Raw genomic sequence first — 12,454 nt, forward strand, 5'->3', positions numbered from 1 at the left:
ATATAACAACATAAAGAAATAACAATTTAAAGAAACGTATCTATTTCTTTAAAATAACAATTTAAAGAAATGTACATATTTCTTTAAAAAAAAAAAAACAGCAGCCTAAGAAGTAATCAGTCAGCAAAGCAAATAAAACAAAACTATCAATTTGCCTGAATTTCCAAGAGTGAAGTAAATAAAGCTCTGTTGGAATTTACCTACACAAATTGAGACTTTCCAGGGAAGAAAGAAACAAACCAGTGTTTTTTTCTTTTTTCTTAGATTTGTTTACTGTGTAAACCCTGGGTTTTTTTGCATCTTATAATGTGACTACTGATTAAAAAGATATACGGTTGTTTATTAATGTTCTCAAGGCATGATGCAAATTCACACCACCTTGGGTATATTTTGCCCCTAAAGCTATGAAGTAAATATGGAAGCATTTTGTAGTTAACAAGGCCAAAATACGTTAATTCAAATAGTTGGCTTTGAATAGGATTTTCCTTTAAATCATTAATAGGAAAATGAAGAGAGCTTGGGTGGTCAAGCATGAAATGTAAATGAGAGTAGTTTTCTTTTTTGTCTCATCTGCCCATGTTATTTGATGTTAAAATTTAAATTTGATAATGTGGAATATGACCTTATCATGAAACAATGCAGCTTATGCCCCAGATTTTTTGACAGCAGTATTGTAACTATGATTTTTAAGTACCATTTTCAAATGAGAAGTTCAGTGAAAAAATTAGACATTTTGAATTGGTGGAGTCAGAAAATGAGTTTCTCTCTCTTTTATCTACAGGACCTTATTTTTTAAATCAAAAACTAAGATAGAGGGTGTTAGAGCAAAGCAGAGACAAACCTAGATCTCTTTAAATGGATGTAAAATCACCAGTGAAATCCCTGAAGGGCCAAATAATACAGGAAGCGTATACTTTTGCCCTCTTATTAAAATGAGGAATATTTTTCTTTAAAGCAGAAAAGGGCTTTACAAACCTCTTTTCAGCTGTGGGTTTCTAATCAGCCTCAGAACAGCAACCGTTCCCCTATCGTCAGGCTGCTGGTGAGAAGTGCAAAGGAGCCACCCGTAACTAAGAGTTCCAGAAAATCAAGGTGGACACCAGGCCTCGCTTTTGCCATTCTGCTACCAGGAAGAAAATTTTAGAAAGAGGTCAGTTTAAAACACACACATTTTAGCCAGGTTTTAAGTATAACTACCTCCTTAAATATAACTGATCCTATGATTATAATCTTTTCAATGTAGGTGTCAGTGACCTATTTTCCCCCGTTTTTTGGACTGGAGAAAAATAAAAAAGACCTGAGTGTCACACATTTCTATCAAAAAATGAATTAACTTGTAGCCTTGGAAAACTATGAACTTTGTGCCAGTTTCCAGATGACCCAAGATTTGGGTTGCTTTACAGAGGTAACTAAATATATGGCAAAGTTAAGAATGATAAAAGCTCATGCTAAAATATTCTGTGTAAAGTATGCTTTACTTTGGAAGGCATCGACAACAGCAATGCACCATTTGCCAGAAATGCATGACTATACCAACAAAATCCTTGCTATTAGGGCACACCCTTGAGCAACTATCACACTACACTGAGCTCTTGAGAATATTCTGGAAGCATCACTGCGAGCTGCTTCTCAGCAGGGGAGGGAAATGAAATTCAGCAGAAGCAGCAACTTTTGGAAGGAGAAGCACAGTTTGCCTCTTAAGATGCTTCTCTCCCGGAATGGGTTTACTGAGAGCTCCGTGCCTCCGGAGCTTTAAATCTGTGGACCGTTGACTATCACTCCGCCTCTTTTGAAGTTACAAAAATACCTTCTGTGTGGCGGGAACAGCAAGTTTGGAAAATTAAATGGGTAAAACTTCAGATAATTCAGATGACATACATGCAATAGCATTCCATGAAGAATTTATTCAACCCAATCCCTTGCATGTAATTAACCAAGACACACAAAGTCTCCAAATTTTGCACTCCAAAAAAGGAGGGAAAATGCAAGGGTCCTATGCAGCTACCAGGACCTACTGAGAGCCACTTTGTTACAAATGTATCCAAAGTCCCCAGCACCAGAGACTTGTGGGGCGCCGCTCGTCCTGGCTGCACTCGCTCGGCAGCTTCCAGAGGTGGCGGTTGTGCTATGAAGGCAGATCCTGCCAAGCTGGCCGACAAGATGCTGCGTACCCCCAAGTGCTCGCGGTGCCGGAACCACGGTTTCCTGGTGCCGGTCAAGGGCCACGCGGGCAAGTGTCGCTGGAAGCAGTGCACCTGCGAGAAGTGCTACCTGATCACTGAGCGCCAGAAGATTATGGCCGCGCAGAAGGTGCTCAAGAAGCAGGCCTCCGAGGAGGAGCAGGAGATGGCCCTTGGCGCACACGGGCCGGAGCTGTTGTCTGGGGCTGCGGCTGCCGTCCCGGGCCCAAGCCTCCGCCAGCTGCTTCCACTGGCCGTTTCGGGAGACCGGGAGCTTGGCCCAGAGTGCCGCGTGGCCGCGGGCTTCCCCGAGAGGCCTCCGCGGGGCCCGAGCCCGGGCCCGAGCGCCTTCCAGCCAGTTCTGGGCAGCCGCGGCCACGTGGGGCTGAGCGAACGAGCCACCGTCGCCATGCCCAGTTCCGTGGGGCCCCAGCTTGGGGCGGAGGCCGCAGGCAAGGGCTATCCCGGCCGCTTGGAGCTGCGCAGGCCGCTGCGGCCCATGCCCAGCCCGCCATTCGCGGACTTCGGTAAGATTCCCTGGCCCCGCGTGGCCTCGCCCCACCCCCTGGGATGCCTTTCTGGGTTGCAGCCTCCCGGTGCCCCACGCCAGCGGCCCGGGCCACCCTGGATCGTGCCGGGATGGGCCCTTGGGGTGTGGGTGGGGTAAATGCTTTCAGAGGTACTCTTGCTGTGGAAAGCCGTTCTCTATGTACAGAATTGGGTTGGGGGTTCATTTTGCAGAAAGATAAAAAAAAAGCTAGAAAGTAATGGGTGGTTCTGGCAGCTTTTAACATATAGCTTCTTGCGTTTCCATCTTGGGAAAAAGAAAATGGCCCCCAATCCCTTAACTGTGGCTTCTCCTCCAGGAAGACGCCTTAGCTAGATGGGCCCTACTGCACTTGCGCACTTCTTCCCGCGCTTTTCTTGGGCTGGTGGCGCCTTTTTCAAGGCGCTCCCGGTGGGTGGGCCCGCGCGATGGTGACTGCGCATGTGCAACTATGACTGCGCATGCGCACTCTTCCTGTTCCAGTTGCTGGAGGCTCCGCCCAGCCAACTTCCTTTGAAAAGGCCTGGCCCAATGCGCCTGCGCACCCGTTCGCACCCTTTTCCAGAAAGTGGAAAGGAGACGGTTCTCTGCACCCCACTGGAGAACAGTTGGTCTGTTAATATTGCCTCTTTTTCCTCCCTTCCCACCATATGCCTAAATTACATGGTTCCTTATGTCTTGGTGGTTTTCAATATTAAAGCACAGTTTCAAGTTACATTTAGATTTGAGGCTCTTTTGGGGGTGCAGACACGTGATTTCTTTTGGTTTTCTCTATGGCAGTGTGGTAGAAAGAGCATAGGAGACTGGGAGACTGCTCAGGCACCTTAGGCAAACTCCTTCCTTCTGTGGCAGTCTCTCCCCTCTATGTGAAAGGGATTGGCCTGGATGCTCTCTGAAGGCCAGTTCCTTGTGGGGCATTCTAAGAAAATTTAGGCCCCCAAGAAACTAGAGGGGGAAGACAGACCTGAAACAGCAATTCTAGAAGATAACTTTCCACAGACATAGTGCCTTTCTCCGTTCCATCTCAACAGGGGCTGAGCACTTAACCGTTCCACAGCACTAGTGATGAAGACGCAAAGAGGGAAAAGTCACATTTGTTGCCTTCAAGGATCTTGCCCTCATGGGAGGGACAGTGCCGATCAAGGAATCATGCAAATCAATGTATAGAGCTCGAATAATTGATGGTTTTGTTGCGGTCTGAGGAAAGAGTCAGCTGAGTACTGAGGACTTTCTGAGGCACAGTGAGGTTGGGGAGAAAGCCTTCTAAACTGAGGGAGCAGCATCTGCAAAGGCAGTGAGGTTGATGAGAAAGGAGAAGCTGCTGGGTTATAGTGCATGAGGAGGCCAGAGTGGAGGCAGGAACCAGCCCTCATGGGGCTTTATGACTGTGCCAAGGACTTTTTCTAAGAGCAGTGGGACATAGCTGAAGGGCTTAAAAAGCAGAGAGGATCAAAAGCACAATGGATGGGGGAGTTCTTTGTAAGTGGCTTTGAGTGTTTTGCTGCTACCTTTGTACAGTGACGTGATGCTCCTTTCTCTAGCTGTGTGTGTTTTTAACGTTTCCTTCATTGCTTACCTTTCCAGGGTTCCCTCTGAGCATCGGCTCAGACTGTGTGGTGGGGTCTGAGTACCTGGAGAGAGACCCTTCTAAGCTGTACCCCAGCTGCTCCAACATGCATTCTTATTGTCCATTCCCACTGGGCTACCAAGAAGGCTCCCCAACCCCAGGGATCCCCCTGCAGCGGGGCTTCCGGCATGTGTCCTGCAGCCACTTCCATGGAGGAGCCTTGGTAAGTCCCGTCCCCATTCCTTTCCCAGTTCCTCCTTATCCCAGATGCCCCATTGCTCTTATGGATGCTCAGTCCCAGAAAGCAAGCTGATGGGGCAGTCTGTGCCAGGCCCTGAGCACTGGCAGGACCGGTACAACACTGACCTTGTGCAGTGTACACCTCTCAGAGGGGACGCGTGTGGGCAAGTCCATTCATATGTAAACAAGTTGGCCTGGCTGGGCTGTGGCATGTGCTTTTCAGAGCTGGGAGATCAGGCAAGAAGGAACACAGAGAAACCTCAGATAAACCTGGGGGGCAGCTGCACGGTACCCCCCACTGAGTGAGACTGCCAGTCTAGACTGATGGCATGTTGGGGCCAGAAGGGCTTTATTTCGCTGAGGTATCAGGAAGGAAGTCTCACTGTCCTGGCACCACACAGTTGAGGGCAGAGCTAGGAGCAGACGTAGGTCCCTTGCCCAAAGATAGGGGCCCCTTGAGATTTTGGGCTGCTTTCGGGAAGTATTGAATGTTAGTCATGAAAAATAGGGAAATCTTTCACCAAACACCTGTCACCTCAGGAAATATTTGTTGAAAGAACGATGAGATTTAATCTTTTTGTAAGATTACTGGTCCTAAACTAACTGTGGTGCTCTTTAAGCCTCGAGTTTTGAATAAGGAGTATGGAGGAGTCAGGCCATCCCTGCTGTGTGAGGTACAAGTTGGGGAGACCAGCTTTGTGGCATTGGTTACCAGCTCCTTCCAGACCAGAGTGGCTAAAAGCCCTTTCCCTTTTGGCAACCCTGAAGTCAGTCAGGACTGTAGGATAGTCAGAGGCTTGGGTAACCAGTCCTGACTTGGCCGCATTGGGCTGGACCTGTGGGGCAGGTTGTCTCGAATGCAGCTCAAGTTCATGAAAACGTAGACCACCATTACTTTTCCCCCCTCCCTCAGAGCTAAATGCCTAATCTTGGGTGTTAGATGTTTCTCTTGGGTGGAGGGTAGAGAAGAGTGAAGACTGAGCAGCCTTCTTGGTTTAATGTGGAAGGTGATTGAGAAGAAAGAAGAGCACTTGATATTTTCTTAGCTGCAGAACAGAGCCAGTGGAATTCTGCCACTCCCTCCCAGATGTGTCCACACAGGTCAGGCAAGCAGGGTGCTGGGTCCCCACTCTGGCTGCCACCCCAACAGCATCTCTTCTATTTTAGACATTGTAAAGTTTTACATAAGTCATTTTCCATTGATTCATGGCAAAAGAGTTTGAAGACCCCTGGTCTTGATAATTTCCAAGATGCTACTCACCCTTGTGTGAACCATCAGGGTACGCTGTATTACCCCAACTGTAGAGTAGAAGACAATGACTCGGGGAAGCAAAGTATTTGTTTGTGGGCACAGAACTGGAGAGGGAGGGCCTAGGGTTCAGATTACATAGCTGGTCAGTAACAGAGCAGTCCCCAACCTGGAGCCCTGGTACTCACTGGGGACACCCTTCCTGAGGTATGTTTGTCATACAGAGACAGAGCAAACATGGACCTTGACTGTCACCACCACCCCTGCCACACCTGAACTCTCATGCTGGCCACCCCCATTACAGCCCCAAGGAGAGCACAGAGCCTCCAGCCTTCACACAAAGAGGGGGCTCTGGCCAAGTGAAGCATGCACCCACCGTCTGCTCACACAGAAGCTTGGATGGAGCCTGGCGTCCAGGGTAAAGCTCTGATTGACAGGCTTGCCAGACGGCCTTTGTTAAGAGTGTGATCTCAGTTGGTTTATCTGGGCCTGAGCTGCCACCACGGGCCCCAGGCAGGAGCTGTGATCCAGGGAGAGACTTGGCTGAGCAGCTTGGAATTAAAGCACTAATAATCCCCCTTCCCACCCCCTTCACGTCTGGATAGAGGATCAGGCATTTATTTTTAATGCTGTTTCAAGACCCAAGAGCCTATGAACTGCTTTCATCCTTGTCCTGCTGCCCCCTGCCTGGGCTCGGAGATACTCCCCAGAGATGTCTTCAGCCTCCTATTCCTGTCCCTGCCCCATTTGCTGCTTCTTCACTTCCTCTGTTCTCTTCCCACGAAACAGCACAAGCTTGGAGTTGGACAGACCTGGGATCCAGTCCTGTCTCCTATGTTTACTAGCCATATGGCCTGGGGAAGCCATCTAACCTCTGAGGGTCTGACTCAGGTTCTCAGTCTGGCTGGTAGGGGAAAGAGGACCTATCTCATAGGGCCGTTGACAGATTGAAGAAGATGTAATGCATGGAAAGTGCTTGGCATGGGGTCTGGCACGTAGTAGATACTTGAAGGTGGGCTTTCTTCCTTTCCTTGTTAGGAAAGGCTGGAAGAATCTAAGATTTTTACAGACTGCCTCAAGGCTTTATTTAATGTGCTCATGTGTGACTCACCGATGTGGTGGCAGTGCGTGGGGTTTCTCAAACTCCTTTGTCAAAGGACACTTTAAAGAGCACATAAAATATCTTATAGGACACCAGGGTTCTCCAGAACACAGCTTGTAAAGTGCTCTGAAGTTTCTGGATGCAGAAGTAAATAAGAGGAACTACATCTGAAATTTATTATGATTTTTTATTGCATTCACATCTTTCTCTGTTCAGCGCTAAGCTGTGTAGTCCTCCCTCCAGACGCCCCCATTCCAGCCTTAGGGTCCTGCGGCACAAGCACGGCTTCCATGTCCAGAAGGAGGAGTAGCTGCACAGAGGGCGGCCCGCTTTGCTGAGGTCCCCCAGCTGCCCTTGCCTCAGGAACGGCTGCACCGCACTCAGCTCTTCTGTGGTGTTAGAATAGGGCCTCCAAGGCCCCCTGACTCTCAAGTTCTCAGCTGTACCAGGAAAAGGGACCACAAGGGGTTGGGATGCATTCAGACCCTTCTGCAGCACGAAGCAGTAGAGCCCGACAGATGGATCCGGTTCCGCCTCTACCGCTTACCAGTTCTGCGGCCCGGGGCCCAGAGCTTGCCCTCATGGACACAGTCTGTCATCGTTATAGTGAGGAACGTCATGGGGTCCTGAGGGTGGAAGGAGGTTCTGCATCTATGCCTATACGAGAGGGCTCAGTGTGACTTTGTGCCTGAATTCCTTCTTCCCTTCAATCATTTGGTGGGTATTTGCCAAACACCATGTCTCAAGTGCCCTGTGCCCAGGTGTGGGGGGCACATGGTGAATCTGCCCCTTGGGGAGACCCCCTGCCCCCGCCATTGAGGAGCGTGAACCCATTTGAGAAGCCTGTCTGACTAACCCTCTCCCTCTCTGGCTTGCCTGCTGCAGGTGCCCGAGCCGGTGGGAGACTACCAGCCCAGCTACTACCCGCCGCCACCCCCGCCGCAGCCGCTGCAGCCGCCGCAGCCGCCGCAGCCGCCGCAGCCGCCACAGCCTCAGTTTCTCCCGCCGGGCTTCCTGTCTGCGCTGCACTTCCTGCCGCCGCTGCCGCCACCGCCGCCCCCGGCATCCTTCTCTCTCACTGTCCTGTCTGATACGGACAAGGAAACCACTGGTAAGTGGGCTCCAGTCTGCCAATTTCTGGGGAGCCAGGAAGGTTTTCCAGAGGAAGGGGGCCTACTCTGAAGTGGATGCGGAAAGAAGGGAAATGGAGAGCAGAAATTAGAATGCATTGGGCCCAGGCTTGAGCTTTTTCCTTATACACCTCCCTTTATTCCATATGCAAGCATCCACAAGAGGGAGTCCCCAGTCCCAGGTGAGAAAACCAGTGGAACCCAGAGAGGCTCCAGGTGCAATGGTGATTCTCTCCCCATCCGCGCCTGAGGGCTAGGTGTGCAGGTTGCCATGCATGCTGTGTGTTGAGAAGACCAGAGGCGCCTGGCCTCTCTGGCTTGGCTGGGCCTCTCCAGCTAGGGAGAGATTAGATGCTGAGCCTGGAGCAGCGGCTGGGGCTGGGCTGGGGCTGCTAGGGGTAACCCTCTGCCCCCAGCTGCTTGGTGGAGAGAAACAGGCCAGGAGCTAGGCCTGTCTTTGCCTCTGTAAAATGGGTCCTGTCATGGGGTGACCGTGACAGTCAACTGACAATCTGGATGTAAAAATGCTTTAGGTTTTCTGTTGAGGGCTCTTACAGCTTTGAAGGTTCTAGGATTTTTTTTTTCCCTTTCAATCCTTCCCTGAGGCTCCTTAGGAAAGAAAAGGAAGTAAGAGACCTGTTGCACACTTGCTGTGTGTGAGACGCCCAGATCTGCGGGCTGAAGAGCTGTCGTGTAGCTTGAAGCACACCCAGCTGCGGAGCCAGACAGCGGGGGTGTGGGTCCTGACTTGGGCCCTTAGCAGCTGTGGGGCCCGCAGCAAGTCCCTTCAGTCCTTGTGCCTCAGCTTCACCTTCTGCCAAGGCAGACGGGTGGTCCCCACCTCAGGAGGGGATTCTGAGGACTAAACAGAACATGAGCCCGAGGATGGCCTTAGTGTGCGTTCTTGTTTACTGTTTCCCCTCATCCCCTGGCTGACGTGATCTATTGTGAGGCAGAAAGACGCTGAGGTTCAGAGCCGCGGGGTAGCTGGCTTCTCACTGCCTGGCTGGAGGGTCAGTTGGACTCTGTGTCGCGGGGCCCAGGCTCAGTTGCCAGTGTCCGAATACCCCGCAGAGGAAGGGCAAAGGCATCCTCCGCTGGGGCTGGGAGTGGGGAGAATGCCTTACAGAAAGTCTGCCTCTGAAAGTAGGTCATTCCCTCTTTGTAAATCCAGCCCTTCTTCTTTGTCCTTCCCAGACGACCAGGAGCAGGACGCCGAAGTGCCCGCAGCGCCGCCCTGTGAGCCCAGCCAGCCGCCCTCTCAGGAGCCGTCTGATTAGGCCCAGGCCCTCGGGCCAGCAGGGTGGGGGTGTGGGGTGTTCCAGCAACGATGTTCTCATCTGCTTTTGGCCATGTGTAGGGAGGAAGGATAGTGGTGGGTGTAAGATGGCAGTTTATTTCCATTTCAAGACAGGAGGGAGGAGGGGGATTTCTAAAGTTCTCTCGATTCTGAGATGTGGGATTGACCAGGAGCGTGGAGGATGGTTGGTTAGCAGGGGAGGGCCAGGGCTCTGAGGATCACGGGGCTGGTGGAAGCTCACATTTAGGAATGAATTTAACCGAGTCTGGGTTGTGTGGCTGTTAAACTCACTCCCAGTTGCGGTCTTTGATTTCCTCAGGCCCCGCTCCAGGACAGGAGGCACGAGTCCAGCCTTCTGCTTCTGTCTCTATTTGGTCCCAACTGGGGGTAGCACAGACACCAAGCCCCCAGCACATCCAGGTGGCCGGTGTGGTCAGCAGGACCCTCGGCACTGACAGCCAGTTCCACAGCGTTCTTCTCTGCTGCTCTGGCCCGCGAGGGCTACTTGGCCATTGCCCCTCGCCCCATTTCCAAGGGGCTTCTCTAAGTATTCTGACCGCTGGGGCTGCTTCGTCTCCCCTCCATAAAGTTTAAGCCATTATAGGCATTATTTCTGGTTTGAAAAAAAATCTATTACAGTTTGACTATTTGATATTTTTATAGTGATTGCCAACTTTAAAAAGTAGGCTGTTCCTAAGCATTGATGCAATTCTCAGAGAGTAGAATGTGCTTCTAAACCATCTCTGTATCCACTTCCTCTCTGGGATCAGTTGACTGTTGAAATAAAATAAGCAGTAGAAATTGTTGTGGAAGGTTTATTCTCTCTTTAAATCCTTGTGGGAGGTGGTGTTGGGTAGAGGGTTGGGTCAGGGCCTGGCCTGCCTCCCTTCTCCCTTTGCCTCTGTTAGCAAGCAAGAGGCTTGGGCCAGGCTATGAGACTTTTGACTATCATTGTTGGTATTATCACCATTTTGGTTTTTTCTTTTTAAAGCAGCGGAGAGCTTTCGAGGAAATCTGATGCAGATCCCAAAATATAAAGATGTCTTTTCGTTTCCCTCACCCAGCTGTGGGGGGGTGGTGAGAGAAAGCCTTCTGGAGAAGTTGGGGTCTCAACTCCAACTTGAAAGTGAAAGTAGGCACTCCCAGTAGGGGGATGTGGAGAGTAGGGGACCTGGAGTGAACAATTCTGGGTAAGAGACTGTGTCCTGTTCTCTGTCCAGGGAAGGACTGACATTCAAGAGAACAGGCTGACCTTCCTGCAACTTGCCTGCAGGCAGGGGTGTCCCAGCATGGTCACAGGACAAGTGGTAGGACGATCACTGAAAAGTGATACTCGGCTGTTCTCCCAACATAAGGGCAGTGGCTGGGCCTGGGGCTGCTCTGTTGGAAGGCCCTGGAACAGGATATAGTTTTAGAAATGTTTCATTTACTGCATTATAGAAAGTTCTTCTAGCGGGGCTGATCTAAGCGTGCCGAGGCCCATAGGTCAGCATTGGCTTCAGTCTGGACCTGATGATGTGACTTCAGACTAGCTTGGCTTTGATGCTGAAGGTACCCCCATGCCAGCCCTCCCCTCAACAGTGCTGGTTGTGCCCTGGGTTCACAGCACTATAGGAGCCCTGCCTTCCCGTTGGCCTCACTCCCCCTGCACTCACTGGGCCCTGGCATGTCAGTGTGGCCAAGTAAGCCTGGATCCGTGCCCCTATTTTTTCATTACACTTTGTTTTATCTTAGACTCCATGTTTTGAAAGCTTTTTCAGTCAAACTGCATTAAAGTATTTCTGATCAACACACACACACACACACACGTTATAAAAGTTTGACTACATGGACTCCATAGCAATCCAGACCAGTGCAAGAAAGTGAGTATTTATTTAAGCCTGTGGGGTTTGAGATGGGAAGTTCTGGCCTGCTGAGAAGGGCAGTATCTGTTGCTGGAGTTTGTGTCCACAGGACTCCACAAAGGGAGGATTTCTCAGTTCTAGAGGCCTGTGATCTGTTGAACCTCTGGAGATCAGTTTGCATCTTTCCTGGAAACTTGAGGGTGCCGGCTGGGGTGAAAAGAAGTGTGGGGCAGGATTGGAGACCTACCATCTTCCCTTGCCCCTGGTGTGAAGCTCAAGTTTTGATAGCCCCACCTTGCCCTTATGTGTGTGTTCTCACCATGTTTACTTTAGGGGTCAGTGGACACCTGCTCCCTTTCCCAGTAGCCTTCCCAGTCAATCCAGTCTGAGCCTCCTTTAATGCCCTGTTCCTCCAGGCTGTCCCTTTAGCAGCAACAGCATGAGCACTGAAACACCAGATCTTCTCATATTGCTGCTTTGCTCACACACCTTCTATGGCTCCCTGCTGCTCTGAGGCCAACATTTTCAACAGAGTCGGCCTGCCCACCTCTCCAGCCTCCATTCTTAAGAAGCTAACCCAGCCCAGGTCTTGCAGTAGAGTGCAGGAAAGGATGAGAAGAGAGAAACGCAGCCAGGAGCAGTACTGCTCTTCCCCAAAGACAGACTTGGCTACAAGCTTGGAGAATGTTCTGGAAGGCAGCTGGCTGGCATTGTGGGACGCCAGGTGTACTGTAAGGGCGCTGCCAGGAGGGGGCGCGCAGGCAACAACCGTGCTGTTGCCTAGCGACGGACCACAAAGAATAGCGCAGCTCCCACGCCAGAGGAGGCGAAGGAATAGTTTTTCTGCAGCGCGGGCTTGAAGCGCCCCCCAGAGACCTGGGCTCTCCCGGGAAATCAAAGCGATGAGCATCCAGTCTGCGCTAGGTGATTGCTAGCCGCTGCGCAGTCCTCTTTGCGCTGCCCTGCCTAGGAAATAGGTGCCCTTTTATCTTCGTCTTCAGACACCAGCCCCAACCCTGTGCCCCCAAAGAAGGTGAAGGGAAGAGGGGTTTTACCATTTGTATTTTATGAAGGAAAGTGAGGCAAAGAGAGGGATAGTGATTTGCCCAAAGTCACATAGCTTCTACGTGACCAGGAGGGTGCAGAGGAACACATACATCCCTGAGCACCAGTCACAGAGTTTTTAATATCCATTTCTCCCTGAGTTACTTCTTCAGATTTTTTTTTAAACCAGGTGAATGCACCCTAGTTTCTGAGCGGATTCTAACATAGCATAGGGAGAGCAGCCTAAGGAC

General features: G+C 50.7%; 1 protein-coding gene across 1 annotated transcript; it reads left to right on the top strand.

Moving 5' to 3' along the window:
* Positions 1-2,081: 2,081 nt before the first annotated feature.
* On the top strand, positions 2,082-10,116 carry DMRTB1 (DMRT like family B with proline rich C-terminal 1). Its single transcript, XM_045063423.1, has 4 exons — positions 2,082-2,707; positions 4,312-4,517; positions 7,771-7,996; positions 9,213-10,116. Exons 1-4 carry the CDS (start codon positions 2,128-2,130, stop codon positions 9,293-9,295), a joined length of 1,095 nt encoding a protein of 364 aa, XP_044919358.1. The 5' UTR covers positions 2,082-2,127; the 3' UTR covers positions 9,296-10,116.
* Positions 10,117-12,454: the final 2,338 nt, after the last annotated feature.

This window comes from Mustela putorius, unplaced genomic scaffold (genome assembly GCF_011764305.1).
Source record: "Mustela putorius furo isolate JIRA1106 unplaced genomic scaffold, ASM1176430v1.1 tig00003853_pilon_pilon_pilon, whole genome shotgun sequence".
Taxonomy (NCBI): domain Eukaryota; kingdom Metazoa; phylum Chordata; class Mammalia; order Carnivora; family Mustelidae; genus Mustela; species Mustela putorius.